We start from the raw sequence: 15,777 nt of genomic DNA on the forward strand, positions 1-15,777 counted from the left end.
GTATTCCTTCAACTTTTCAACCAAGGAAAAATGTCATACTCTCCGGACTTATTTTAAGTTTATTGAAATTCTGGGACTGGACGTACAGTTGAAAGTGGAATCCGAACCACTACGAGTATGTACGTACCACAATAAATTATCGAACTCGGGACACCTGGATTACAAGGCCACGACGTTGGAACTACATCATCGGGGAAGCTGTTTAGAAAATGACAACTATTTAGGTCAGCAATATTTCTCGTTCCATACACGTTACACAAGAGGCCACGTGTCATTCGAAGGTTCCGGCAACCATAAAAGAATATGATGTCTTGGAGTTAAATTCAAATGCTAATATTACTGGGGGCAATTTAGTTTTATATTCCGAGCCAAGTTAATGTTGATCGCAAACATTCGATTCTCTACCAGGCGGTATTCTGATGTTGTTTCTTGGAGTCTTTAAACATTAGTCCAACCCTTGGTCGCTATTTATAATGCTAGCTAGCATTAGACTATGAGTAATATTAAAGTAGCAGAATTCCACTTCTTGGTCAACATTGCTTCACGTCTTGCTCCCAATTACAGAACCAAGACGTTACCAGCTAATATCAAGATCAATGGGCATGTCGACATCTATTCGTGTTAACTTCTTATTGGCTCCTCCTGCATCCTGGACATCCAGTAAGATTTTGTTGAAGAGATACTAACTGGAGTGTGTATTCTGATTGGCTGGAATTCATCCTACAGTTATCCGATAGGGTTTTGTTGTACGGCAAGCTATGCTGACAAGTTTCATGGTGGAGATATGAGGCTCGTTTACTTCAGTGCAAACATCTGAAGGGAATACCTGAATATTTGAAGGTGGCTTCGATTACTCTAAAGATTTCACAGAACGATTCGTGATTCGATACATTTTCTGAGGAGGAATTATTGTGTAGTGTTATACAGTGTGACATTTTCATGAGGCACAAGAAAGTTCAGTTTTGTCCTACGTTTTGTACCTACATCTCTCCATTGCTTCAGCTTGAACTTCAGGTATGGAATTTTATCTTGTCATAAATACGAGTGAACCAAAAGTAGGTAGACAGTAAATTATAACATTTAGTTGAGATTACATATACAATTATATTTCCGAATACAATTCAATTTTGATAAACAATTATTACATTTACAATTAAACAGCTTGATTCATTAGAATTTCGAGATACTTATCGCCTGTGACTGTTCCATCAAAAAATTGGTCCCAAGACACCAGAACTTGAAATAGCACCCCAAACAGTGACACCAGGCTGGTTTGCTTATTGCTCTAATGTTAAATGCATGTTATCACTATACTAGTAAATACAATTATGTCTGTTAATACTATGACAGTATAATTTTAAAGAAGCTTCATCGATCCACATAATGTTATCCAAAATTATTGGATTTTCTCTAATTTAGTTCAGCATGATCTCACTAAATTGCATCCGCCTTTTTGGATCATCCTTCAATAAGCCATGAATTAGCCGTGGACGATAAGCTTTCAACCCATTAGATTTCAGGATTCGTATAATATAGGTTTGTGAAATGCTCAATTCTGCTGAGGCTCTTCTTGTAGACTTTTGGGGACTGTGAACAAATGCTTCGGAAACAAGTTGCTTATGATCCTCTGTGCAAACTGTTTTAGGTCGACCAGTTTTTGGGGCATTAAGAATTGAACCAGTGGTATCAAATTTGTCACGAATGCTGTAAATGGTTTGTCTCTTTGTGGCTTGAGTACCAAATGTTTCAACCCATTTTCTTCTAATAGTTTCAGCATTGTCAGACTTCCAATACTCTTTTAACCCATTTTGTTGCATCAGTATTTACATTATTTGCCAATAGGTTCTCTGAGCTATCTGACAAGAAAAAGAAAAAAGATTCAATTTAATGAACTTTAGTTTAATATAAAGACAAACACCATTGCTGGCAAGAGAAGTGGAGACAGGGGAAGCGACCAATCCAGCACGACAAGAAACTCAGCAGCCAGTAGAACGAGGTTCACGTAGTACTTTCTTTCGCCGCGTCGTGTCTCTCGGGGCCACCGCTGTTGTCTGGTTGGTCTGCGGGGTAATCCCCGCTCCCCACTTACCTTGACAGAACTAGGACCGGCCACCGTAATAGTGGAAAGACCTATAGTCAACCAAGAATTGTGTTTCAGTATTATGTGCTGAACTTCTTGAATATTTTTTGACACAGCTTTCCTGGGCGCCAAGTCGTCCGGGAATCAGGCTTAACTAAACGGTCATCGATAGATAGAAATTAGGATATGTATGAAACAATGTCTTTGGCTGTTAAGAGCACTGGCGGTGAAACTCAAATCACTGACCACGTGTCGCTCAATGAAAATCTGCTTGGAAATACGTAGCCTTTGAAATAATGTTTTACTAGACCTTGAATCATACTTAACGATGCACTGTCGTTTGGCGTACCAATGAATACACTTACCTCAGACTTTCTAAGAAAACGGGACTTTCTAAAATAGAGCGTAGCTAAACAATTCATAACACCGCAAATAACAAATTGGTTCGATAGATGTGACACTAAATTTAAGAACGTAAGATAAGTCAATTCAAAATTGTATCTGACCTATTTCCGAGCAACAAAAAGAAGAAAAGAAAAAAAAGGAAACTCATAAAATCTACAGAAATATAGACAACGTTTATGTACGTATGGTACCCTCTGCCGTAGATACCTGTAGAATGCACGACTTACTTCGCAGACATAACCGGATGCGTATTTACAAACTCTAGAGTGCTGCAGAACCAGAGGTACATATCGCTGTCTTATTGGCTGTGCGCACCGGAAGAGTTTATGTTCCTTGTCCGTCGTTCCTTGTTTGTCTGTTTACAGGATAAGTATGGAAAAATCAGACTCGTGAATATTTAGAAATAAAATTTGTAATCAAATTGTCGAAATTATATTAAGAAATATACATTTGTATGGGGAAAAATGTTAAAAATGTTTTTGAATCGTGTTCAGGTGATAAAAATCAATATGAAGCCATCGTCAATAATAATGTTGATATCTCTGAAAGCGCTTGTAGTGATTACTGCATTAAAGGAGAAATTTCATATCTTGGAATCTTGAAATATACTAAATACATCCATTTCTGTATAATCAACCATGGACGTGACATAGAAAATATATGCATAAGTAGTTACAATGTTTGCGCTAATGTGACTTTAAATAAGAAAACCATTAACTTCTAGTAGAGTTCTGATTTTCTGTCTTTCAAAACCTTCATTTCTAAAAAAAACTGTGCTCAAAATTAACATCAGTTTGAAGGGCTTTCTTATCATGTTGGGATGGATCTCTTAAATCAACATTGTCAATTTCAACCCTGCCATCTAGCGTTACCTTGAGGGAACACTGGATTAACTTCCGGAATGAGAGCCAATCAGAAGTCACCAAGGTATATAGAGATTAGGTAAAGCCATCCGAAGATTGCCGATCTTGCACGAACGCCTGACGTCACCGGAGAAGCAGTGAGCTCGGCTGAAGCAGACGGCCCCTAGCATTTATATGGGAGATTCGGAGAGCGAAAGTATATTATTACTTTTAGGAGGGGGAAAATAATAATTGTCATCCTCCAAGATGGTATTGAGGCATCCTTTTAATGATTAGTAACATAATTGAAAACGCGCTACTTTTAAAAGGGGGCAAAGTACATGTGAAAAAATGAATTTTGAAAATCCATATTCCTGAAACTTTCTGACCGATGCGCTACAAAGAAAGTTGCGTGTTGTCCTTTAAAATGTCGTCATTTTACAAATCGTAATATAATTTTAACAAAAACGTGGCATGCTAAAGAAGAATTAAAGAGTTTAAAAAAAAAATTGATAAATAGACTTAGTTTATTTTACTTCGCTTATCTGTCACATATGGCTAATCGCGTGATGATATCATATGATATGATTAAATTGAAAAATGGAAAATAGACCCATGCCCGGGCGGGGATTCAAACCGGGGGCTCTTGGCATCGTAAAGCGTTGTGCTAACCACTTCGCCACGGAGGTCAGCATTAAAAGGAAATAAACAGAAAATGGCATCTATGTTTAAACATGCAAGAAACATTTGCGAGGAGGTTATTGAAGAAACAAATAATTATTACAAGACGTTGTGATGAAAATTATTAATATATCTGAAATATCGAGAGTTGACCTTGCAATCTCTAAATGTACTTTTAGGGTTACGCAAAACCTTTACTCAAAATTGCTAGTGTAAATTTATAAGCTATTAAAATTTAAAACTTATTCCTGTTCGAAAAAAGAAACTGTCAAGTCAAATTAATATTTCGTAGAAATACATATATTTTTCTTTCATGAGGCCAAGAGAGTATTTGGAGGGGACGGTGGCTTGGCCCGGATCTCGATCTGCAAAGGGTCTTCCAGTGGGAAAACATTGCTATGAAATTGTCCAGAAGAAGGGGCGAAATGATTCTTTTTTTAAATGGCTCAAGATTACAAATATATAAGTGGACATTTGACAAGCTTAGTCTAAAACTTACAACTGAAATCGTACGTGTGTGTGGGTGGGGGGGGGAATATGATTCACAATACTAAAATTAAAATAAATATGTGGGAACAATAGAAATCAAAATATGTTGTAGCTAGTGACGGCGCAATAGTAAAGATGGAGGGGTAAATCATATTTTCCAGGGGCAATCATGTTTATTATTCCGTTACATACGACACAAAAATGCATATTTTGGCTAAAAGAGAATTCATTCATTTATTTATTTTTGTAGTTTTACTGGGGGCAGATAAGAGAGAGAGAGAGAAATTGTCGAACGAGAATAGGGGGGCGTTCCTGCCCCCCTGTAGTGTGGTCACTGCCTATAGCTATGCTGGAGAAGAATGCACCAATTAATACGCTATTAAATAAAACATATACCTTTAAAACTTTTAATCAAATTATTTGTGAACTATGATATAAATTTAGAGAGAGCACATAAGTGTTTAATTTAATTTGGATGAGTAAGTTATCTTCTGAAGCCTGCCATTTCCGAGCCTTCTTCCGGTGTAACTGCACTGCCCTTTGAGCCCTAGCTGCTGCGTTCAGGTGGCGGAACGAGCAGAATACTAATTAAAACAAATATGTGACAAATATATATATATATATATATATATATATATATATATATATATATATATATATATATATATATATATATATATATATATATATATATATATAAAAACAACGTGCTGAAGCTATTGACGGCGCCAAAGAAAAGACAGAAGAGAAACGTGGAGAGTGCAGTGATATTTTACGGGAAGCAGTCCCGTTTATTACACCCTTACATTTACATACAATATTAAAAAGTTCTGCTTTTAGATCTCGCGCAATGCCTTTTTCACAAAAATGGGCAATCCCGCATTTTTTATATCAATCAAGCTGTGATATTTTAGATTTCTTCCGTTAGTTTTCTGATAATAGTTTTCACAGCTTTCCATAGCATTTAAGCATGATTTCAGTTGACAAGAACAAAATAATCTTATTTCAAAACATAGAGCAAAAATGAATCCAACGCGCTTAAGTTAAAACTCCCTTACATTGGAAGCCTGGAGAGAACAAAACAGGGGTTCCTATGTAACACGATTTCTTGAAAACCATTTTTCACATCTGAATCAACTTTGTGATAAATTGATAAGAGAGGATGAATCTTAACAGTAAAAGTTGTAACTTTTCCCCTGCTACTATATTTTAGAAGATATTCGTTGTCAAATATCTCAATATTTGCATAAGGAACCAGCCTTTTCCGTGCCGAGCGTTTCGACGATGACGTCATGCATCCACGGACAACTGCGCATACGATCTGCGCCGCCGAACGAGCAACCCCTGAGAAGTCACATATCTCTGGAGGTTCTGCAGCACTATAGGGTTTGCAAATACGCTAACCAGTCAACTCAATCGCCTGCCTAGCATAAAGAGAACGTGGTGAACGCATTCGTGTCACCCGTTGAGTGGCCTGACTCCGATTGTTGTTACATTTTCCAAGGTCACCGACAGTAAAGAATAAGAGCCAGTCTTCTGTTCAGTGTTCACCTCAAACAATTCCCAGCTGGAAATGCGGCATTGCTCTAGTGACGCTTAACCAGAATGAGTTTACTATTTTTGTAGCAAGAAATACTTGCATAGATTCGCAACTAAACCAACAAGAAACAAATGTTTCGTAAATCTAAATTTTGCAGGTAAGTAATAATATATATATATATATATATATATAGAATTTCAGGGCTAGGTCAAATTATCAAGAGGACATAGAGAACCTTATGGGCCTCCTAAAAGTTAGAGCCTTCCCGGCATTGCGGGAATTGCTGGAGAGGTTGTTACGCCACTGGTTCTATCTATGATGGGGAACTAACTGCATGTGGCGTTTTATTTACATTACAATTTGTTACGATTAAGAAATTTTGGTAAATTTTCGTGATTTTCTATTTTATTTTTAGACAGCCCTCGTATAAGTTCTTCAGGAGTTCTAATCTTTTTGTATGCATATTTCGTTCCTTGTTAAAATTGTAACGCAGTTTCTGCCAAGCGAAAAAGAACGCAAAGCAAGTTGAAGCTTGCATTATTTTCTTTCTTATCAACAATGGGTTCTTTTTCATTCGGAGCTGCTCGGTTTTGTAAGTAAATTTTGCTGCATTGTGTTTCTTGATATGCCTTTTTGGAAGGAGTAATTGTTGAGACTAAAATAACTTTCCATATGTCCAAATCTTTTGTTCAGGGAAAATAATTACGTAATCCCGCGACTATAAATACCAGCCGTTTCGCTGGCAAAATAATCAGTATAATTAGGAATCTTAGGTGATTAAATCGCTTGTCGAGGTCCAGGGCTGGGAGAATACGGGCGTTGTGTGGGGAGTGGCTGGTCAGCTCTCCCTTCCACAATGTCCGAGGTTTTCCGTAAGCCACCTTTCAGGATTAGTGCTGGTCAGCATGATCCTTAAAGGGGATTTAGCGGTCATATAAATAATTTGATTCATATATAAATATTTAATCTTAATAATTTAAAATTTGGAATCGTTCATAAATCGTAAATTTTGTTGGAGTTGTCACTGGTCAGTGTGGATCGGATGTAAATTCAAGTTAAATAAATTAGGCTCATCAAAGATATACATCCTTTCCGTCAAGTTAATTTTTATTCTAAATCATTCGGAATTCTCCTGGTCAGGAAGTTCAATTAATTAAAAGTTTATTCCTTTATTTACTTTAATCCGAGAGCATACCTCTTGTCAGAGGGTGCCTTATACTTTACATGTCCGTTTTAAAGTCTGAGTATACGGAACGTTGAGGAAGGTTTATGGTTTCTCTTATTTAGGTTGATATTAGATGTAATTTTGAAACAGCTATAATAGGTGACCTGTCGTATGTAAGTTTTTCTAGAAATAATTTATGTAAAAGTCTTATTTTTTTGCTTTTGTAATGTGAGTAGCCAACGGCATTGAAAAGGGTAGACATAGATTCCCCTATTATGTTAAGGAATTCCACGTGGACATTTGTAATTTGTGGCCGAGATATGGCATTGATAAAGGGTAGAGAAAGGCTCCCCATACATTTTATTATGAATGTTTTTAGAGGTTGACCCTGAAGATGGTAGTTCACCTCATGAGTTCTAGAGAACATAATGTAGATGTGAAAAGATGGCAAAAGCATGAATAGGAATTTACGGATAGATGTTACGTAAATTTTTCTTTGGTTTTGGTTACGAGTAATTTTGTCGACCATTAGAAAGTGAATAATTTGTCACCCGTTTATTGAAACCAAGTTACAGCTGTGTTAGATCTATGATGGGATTTGGACATGTAATAGAAGAGAGTGCTCTTGGTTTTAATGTTTGTTCAATAGAAAGTTTCTGACTATATTACGGAAGTCGTTATGATCTAAATTTCATTTTGGCATTGTCGTAGCTTTTCTTTTGATCAGAAGTTTGTATATTTTTCTTTTAATTTAATTATGTTGGGAACTGTAAAAAAAACTTTGATTAAGGTTTAAACGGAGAACTTTCTCTCATGTCAATTTTGGAATGTTTATTGGAAGTTTGAGAAGTAAATAAATTCTGTAATTATTAATGGGTATTTCCTTCATAGTACATATTAACTGTCATCCTTTTGGTTTCATGAGGTGTCCCGCCGTCACTGGTCAGTAGGGCGGAGGCTTTATCGATTCACAAGATGTCAGTTTCGATTATGCTGAATTCGTTCGCGACTCGCATGCGTATCCTCACTGGTCAGTGGGATGCGGGTGCGGTCACGATGGGAATTTAAGCATGAGAATGGTTACCTAGCTTAAGAGTTAAAGTTCTTAGTTAAGTAAGCTAAATTTATTTTTAATTTTATTATTCAAAGGCAGACCCTTACCCGAACTCTGAGATGCGGACTCTCATGACCCGCAGGTACTGAGCGTAGTCGAGGCATATAACAGAAAGAGAAATGGTACGCAGCGACGTACGGTCTTGGTCTTTCGAGGGGACCTAGCCGGTGTGTCGCGTGCCTTGGCAACGGGCTGACGGCCTTATTTGTTGCAAATTTCGTGAAGGAAATGAATGTATGTTCACAAATTCCAAGACATACATTGACATATTTAACATATCTTAAGTGAAATGTTTTCGTATTAACAATAATTACACTAGGTGTCGTCCTCAACACATTATAAATTCAGAGAACATGTGAGATTTTTGAAAACTGGACAATCCTAAGGTTCGTTAGATAATGCAATGGTTTTCCCCTTAGCTTCTGTGCAATCTAACTGTAGTTTTTTTTAATTTGCCATGCTAAATAGTATACCTATTATAAAGCACACACAATTATTTTTCTGTCTACTTTAAAAGATGAAAATATGAAATTATTTATACCATATTCTTCTGCTTATACTGTTTTCATTATCTATATATTTGCCTTTTTAGTATTAGCATACAATATTTTAGATAAATTACTAACAAAATTCAAGGCAAGAGGTTGACCCATGTGTTGTTAAGAAAACGCATCAGGATCAATGATGGAAAGTTAAGTGCAACCTTATTGGTTAATTGGAGTAATTGGTTAAAGCACCGGATTTGTAGTAAATTCACAGGTCTGTAGTAGGTTCAATTCCCACCACGGCCAAAATAAATTCCACTTAAAGAAAAGAGAAGAGGTGCTGTCTGGCAACGTAATGTTAGAATAAGTATAGTTTAAAGCATTAGACAATTGAGTGTCAGTTCAGAACAATTGCCACTAACATTCAGAGGACTAAAAGTATAGCCAGTCGTCATGTATGCATGAAACATACGTTTAGCAACAAGAGCCCACACAAGAGAGAACACTCAATGACAGGAACTGTCCCTACTGTACCTAAACCCAATATGGTCTACCTAAGGTTTGCGATTGTTTCTAATGGTGTACAAATTGAGAAAGGTTAAACTAGTGGCAAGATTTAAAAAAGGGAACATTTCTGGAAGTTTACCTAAAATTGGAGCCAAATCCAAATAATAATATAGCTGCAGGAAAGATGTTATTATAAAGTTACGTTTAGACCAAGTTGGGTACATATGTATCCAATATGGCCTAGTCATAAATTTTGTTAATTCACATCAAAATATGCAACAGAAATTGTAAATAAAGTACCACAACTTTGTTTTTATAGGTGTTGACACACTTGCATTTTATTTACATAATAACATGTGAGATTTGCACAAAGAAATAACATTGTAGAGTTGAGTTAGTGTTTTAAGTCGACTTTATACACAGTAAGGCTAATAGGGACTGGACCTAAAGTTTAAAGTGGTATCCGAACCACTAGGTACCTCCACCGGCCATCGAACCCGGTACCACTTGATTACAAGGCGACGACGCTACCAGTGCGTCATCGGGAAGACCAAACTATCATTGTTTGCAAGCCAATAAACAAGGAAGTGACATGTCACAATTTGTTATTAGCAGACCATGAGTTGCTCATCTCAGTCTGGGCAAATGAAAGGTCCTTTATCATCCTGAGTATACATACACTACGTTAAGATAAGAATAACAAATGTCACATTTGCGCATGTCTTTCACGATAAAGGCCATATTGAGTCTATGTATACGTATATACATATAGTGTTCTTTTATCTTTCGTTATATACAGAACTTTAGATTAAAGTCTAAACTAAGTACATTGTTGTGAAGTACAAATTATGAGCTATTAAAATATGGACAAGATATATCAACACCTGTGACTTGGAGGATGTAGTAAGTAATAACTTGACTATGCAAAATTGTATCACGTAGAACACAATCACGACGTCCAGCTATTTCGCTTCTTTGTCTTCAAGTTGATGTACTATAGGTACAGCCAATAGGTTGAATTGCCTCATTCGGACAGTCTAAATGGCTGAATAAACCATGTAATTACTTCGAAACAGCATGTAAGCCATATCGGGTACTAGACCATATTGGGTTCAGGTACCTTACGTATATCTTCTGCTGTATAATAAGACTCCCAAAGATCAGATCCTTGCACCGCCGATTACGCTTCCGTGACTGATAAATCGAGTCCTTTGCATTCTATCCGATCCTCTGAAATACGTATCATAGAATTCAAGCGGAGCGTTCCAGTTCAAGCAGGGGTATATTGTAGGTCAGGATGTGACACTATTTCTATATTATATTGTAACATCAAGCCATTCCCTCCTCACTGGATTTTTTTAACTGCAATATCCACACTCCCCATATTAATAACTAATGTTTTAAAATTACTCAAAAGAGATTTTAAAATATTAAAAAAAAATATTTTGTTATTTTTATATTTACATTTCGATTTTTCCAGGGGATTGCTTCAAATTGAAGATGAAAAAATTACTGATCCTGTTGATGTTTCAGTGGTCCATCATCAATTCGTTCAATGTTACAATATCTCCAATATCGACAACAAATTTTCACGAAAATGCTATTCACCTTGCAGAAGAGGTTTTGAGGAAATATTTCCATACAGCTCAAACATTAATTGTTTATTATGACAAAGAATCAACAGTATTTGCAGATTTAATCAGCAAGAAATATACAAGGCCACTAACTATACTAAGAACTACCATGTTAAGAGATGGTGTGCCAAGTTGGGACTTTGAATGGTTTTATGTCAGGAGAGAGATCTGCTACCTCTTTCTTCTAAGGAATATTTCCACAATAATGTATCCGATAAAGTACCATTGGCATTTTAAGGCTTGGAGACGGAATGCAAAATATTTCATCCTTCTGACTGGAGGCAATACATTAGAATCGATTAATGACTTGATCCTTGTAGCACAGAGGAATCTTATGATGAATTTTGTAATTGCTTCTCCAGCAGAGAAGGAAGCTGGTGCAGATGACGCTCTTGTCCTGTACTCTTACTTCCCTTTCACCGACTCCCACTGCAGATCGACTGAGGGAGCAGAAGTTGTGGATATCTGGGAGAATGAGAGATTTCTTACAGGAAGATATTTGTATCCAGACAAGGTCGATAACATGCACAAGTGCCCAATTAAGCTAACGGCTAATTATTATGAGCTATACTTTACACCGGACAATACTGCAAACAGAAATTCCACATATTCGGGTTTATACGGTGGCTTCGTTACAACCGCAATGGAAAAAATGAACTTTAGTTTGAAAACAAACAACATATATAATGAACCTCTAACATTGGGATTTGTGTTTCCAAATAGAACTGTCACAGGAGACTATGCAGAAATGAGGAATGGAGTCGTTGATGGAATCATAAAGTTCACTGGGAGTTCTCATTACGGCAACGTGTGGTGTGAAGAGTTGCAGATTCAACAGTTCATGGAATTTACATGGGTAGTTCCAAGACCTCGAGTCTATCCTCAATGGATGAATCTGTACTTTCCATTCCAACCACCTCTATGGACCCTCACTCTTCTGGCTTCACTGAGTCTCCTCATCTGCATGAGAGCGGCCACATCTCTGTTGCGTCGGTGGGGAAGAATCTCATATCTATTCCCTCTGCTTTCAGGTCTCTCGGCTTCCCTAGATGGTTCTGTCCACACGCCTCCTCCTCCTGTAGGTCCACTGAGATTCATATTTGTACTTTGGATTCTTTCTACTATGATACTATCTACTATTTACGAATCATCTTTGTTTGGCTTCATTACGAGTCCTAAACGTACGCCTTACATAAATACCATAGAAGATGTTCAGAATATGGGGTTATCTGTCGGAGGTGATGCACTATCTAAAAGAACTATAGGAATGCTGGACGAGTCAATGTACGGGGAGATCTACGCAAACTGGGTCCTGGAGAATAATAATTTGAAAAACTACATAAGAGTTGCGAATGAAGGGGACTTTGCCTTTCTTACGTCTAACATGTTTCCAGAGGTTCTTGCGTATCGTCATCTGTTGTTCGATTCCTACGGGCGACCATTATTCCATATAACAGATAGCAGAGTGCTTGGTGTCCCCCTAGTGTTTCTCTTGCAAAGAAGCTCTCCCTTTCGGAACAGCCTTCAGCGCATAATCACCTCCTGCGTTGAAGCGGGTCTACCTCCAAAGTGGAAGAAGGATGCTGTAGAAAGGTTGATCCTTGATGCTCTGAAACGAATGAAGTTCCAGGAGAAGCCAGAAGTCATTGTGATTTCTCTGGAGAATCTAATGGGAGCCTTCGCCCTGCTAATATTGGGTCTAATTATCAGTGCAGCAGTGTTTGTATTGGAGAAAACACACAGGCATATCATAAATTGTGCAAATTTGTTTTGGTTATGTTATTTAAGGTCAAGGAAATGGAAAAGAAAGCAACGTAGAAGAAGATGAACGGAGGAATGCTATTTGCGTGTGCAGTGTTGTATTTTCAGAATTTGTCCTTTTGTTGAGTTGAGTTGGTTTTAAGCACAGTTTATACACAATTTTATGCACATTTAGGCTAACCGGAATTGCACCTACAATTTAAAATTGTTTCAAATGTTAGATTGGCTAATCGGGAATGGACCATCAGTTGGCAGTTGGATTCAAAGCACTATGTACTTCAAGCGGGAATTTAAACTAGGGACTCTTTACCACGGCTTTATCACTAACCGACAGGGAAGACCGTGAACATGTTGATTGTTATCTACCTTATAAATAATATAATAGGTTACAAGTTGGCAAAAGTTATGCTTTATAATTTGGAATCATATCTCATTTTGGAGATGATGAACATGCCTTTACTCATGTGACTTATAGTTCGACAGATGTCACGAGCTGGACTCTCTCTACGCATGGACGACCAGAGTTTAAATATTATGTCCCTCCAGCCATCTTCATTTCGGAAAGAAAATGGTTATTTCTGAATAAGCAAGCGATCTAATCGAATCTTGTTTTAAGAACAAAAAAGTAAAAACAACTTTAAAGACGCCATTGTGTAAATGGAAAGATCGTACAGGTCCAATCCAGACAATATGTAAGTAGTCAAGAATCCCTGCATTGGAATGCTGCGGATCAATTAGTGTCGCACAAGTATTTAGTAGCACTATATTCTATAGGTCTTGTCTACTCTTACGGTGGACGATCCTAGTGCTGTAAAGGGAATTTCAGAGAGGGGAAGCCACCAATCCAGCACGATAAGAAACAGGGCAACCCTAGAATGAGGTGTACGTATAGATCGACCACAAGGAAGAAAACCTTGGGACGAGAAGTCCCTGCGCAGCTTTCCCTTCTTCCCTCCACCTCAGGCCATAAGGAAGCATGGTCCCTACTCGCGGGGTTACGGTGCACAGGAGTCGCGGGTCTGCGCAGGTTGTTTTGCTCGTGGTTCCACTATAGTACTTTCTCCCGCCGCGTCGTAACTCTCTGCGCCACCATTGTTGTCTGGACGGTCTGCGGCGTAATCCACGCTCATCACTACCCTTGCCAGCATGAGGACTGGCCGCCGTAACAGTAGAAACTATTTAGAAGAGACAAGTAATTCCCAATAATTTTTTTTCTTTGGCGCGCCGTGATAAATGTGTTATCAATATTTGCTTCAAGTAATGAATGTGTATAGTCTCTCTAAAACTATAATCCTAAAAGTGTCCCTTAAAATCAACAATGGGCATGGTGGTTTGGTTGTGAGCAGTTATATCAATGCGCTCTGCTAATGAGATGAAGTGGCTATTTCAGAGTACAAAATATGTCGTTCTATTTGAGCATGTGATATAATGTTTTACACACTCTTTCCTTGTAACCATTGTAGCATCCTATATGAAATAAATAATAGTGAAATTTACTCTACAACTTATTCAATCTTTTACATTGTATTTTCTACTAATTTGTGCAAGAAAGTATTTGATCAAAATTTATAATGGTTACGCACATAGAAAGGGAAGACAAGCTAATATTGCCTTCTGGAAAAGAAATGGAAAGAAAATTTTTAAATAGAGTGAACAATATGAAACTATAATATCGAGATTTTATCTGATTCTTACTTTGCACTACACGCCATAATAAATTTCGATGCATGAAATCAATATTTTTTGTGACTTAATGCGAAAACATTCCCGTCTAAGACCCTTTTAATTTTTCTTCCAAGTATCAGCAGGAATATTTGATTGAAGAATGATCATTACAAAACATAGATTCTCCTTCAACTATTGCTTCTCTATAATTATTTCATTATTTATATCTGTACATATCGTAAAACTGCTGCAGGCTCCATATTTAACTGTGCGAAGAGAAGACGACAAGACAGGAACGAAGCAGTGACGTATGCACATGGCTGATCATGTCTTGAGTGCACCGCTGCCGTCTCAGATTTGGAAGAGTCTCGTTCATAATCGAACACACATAACAGCGAGGAAGTTACAGGGATTATTTTTCTTTTGTGCAGTTTTTAAAGTTGTTTTCAAAAATGGTGGGAATGTCCATTGGACGGGCAAAGTAAGGGAGACTGTGTGTGGCACATTTGAACAGTGTACCAATTTTATTGTTTTATTTCATAGACACAATTGTTTAATTACTTTTTAAGAGGAAAATACCAAGAATATTAGTACACGAAATCCTTTTTACGCAAAAAATATGACGTATTTGTCAAGTTAAATGAATTAAAGAAAACATCGGTAATATGTTCAAATGTGCAAGGTAACTTTCTAAAATAATCATGGGGCACTTTTGAACAACGTCTTGCTATCATTAAGTTTATTAGAAATGAAATGTTTAACATTATATACATAATATTATTTTATATGGCCATCAAGATCATTCCTGGTCAAGGACATATTTTAGGGCGAGTTCAGGTGTTTCAGAACCCCCGAAAGACTTAAAGTACTAATTAATTGGTACGCGTATTAACCCTTTCACCCCAGGCACATCACGTATGATGTGTTGACAGAATGGTCGTGCAGACCAAGCACATCACGTATGATGTGTTCGTAGTGTATTGCTTTCTTTGTAAACGTGGGTTTCTGGTTTGAGGCAGGGAAATGGGAAATTCTTTCTGGGACGATCTACCGTGAAGGCTCTATTGTTGTATTCCGTAATAACCAGCCGCTGTGTGAAACAGTGGCACCCCTTATGACCATATATGGAAAAAGCAGTGAGCGTTTGTTGTGCCTATTTGTTGAGAGTTGACGAAGAAGGACGCTTGATTTCTTTCATTCCGAAAATTGATTTTTTTAAGTGATTCTAGTGATTCAGGCTATATTCCGGAGAATTCTGGAGCCTCTACAACATCTGACGTATATTCGGAATTCATTTCGGAAAATAAGGAAGACACACCATTATCATTTGATGGGAGGGAGGTTGTACCAGATCCAACCGAAGACACACATCAGTGTAACATGAAGATTTTTAAAACTGAGTATGATTT

At 37.3% G+C, this 15,777-nt stretch overlaps 1 protein-coding gene across 1 annotated transcript; it reads left to right on the forward strand.

Moving 5' to 3' along the window:
- Window positions 1-11,279: 11,279 nt before the first annotated feature.
- LOC146003425 (uncharacterized) lies at window positions 11,280-12,770 on the forward strand. Its single transcript, XM_083141709.1, has one exon. The coding sequence runs from the start codon at window positions 11,280-11,282 to the stop codon at window positions 12,768-12,770; it is 1,491 nt and encodes a 496-aa protein (XP_082997835.1).
- The last annotated feature ends 3,007 nt before the right edge of the window (window positions 12,771-15,777 follow it).

Source organism: Lepisma saccharinum, chromosome 20, assembly GCF_977018435.1.
Source record: "Lepisma saccharinum chromosome 20, izLepSacc3.1, whole genome shotgun sequence".
Classification (NCBI taxonomy): domain Eukaryota; kingdom Metazoa; phylum Arthropoda; class Insecta; order Zygentoma; family Lepismatidae; genus Lepisma; species Lepisma saccharinum.

Bases quoted from the DNA above. Each gene is read 5' to 3' on its own strand.
- LOC146003425 (XM_083141709.1), top strand. From the start codon at position 11,280: ATGAATTTTGTAATTGCTTCTCCAGCAGAGAAGGAAGCTGGTGCAGAT.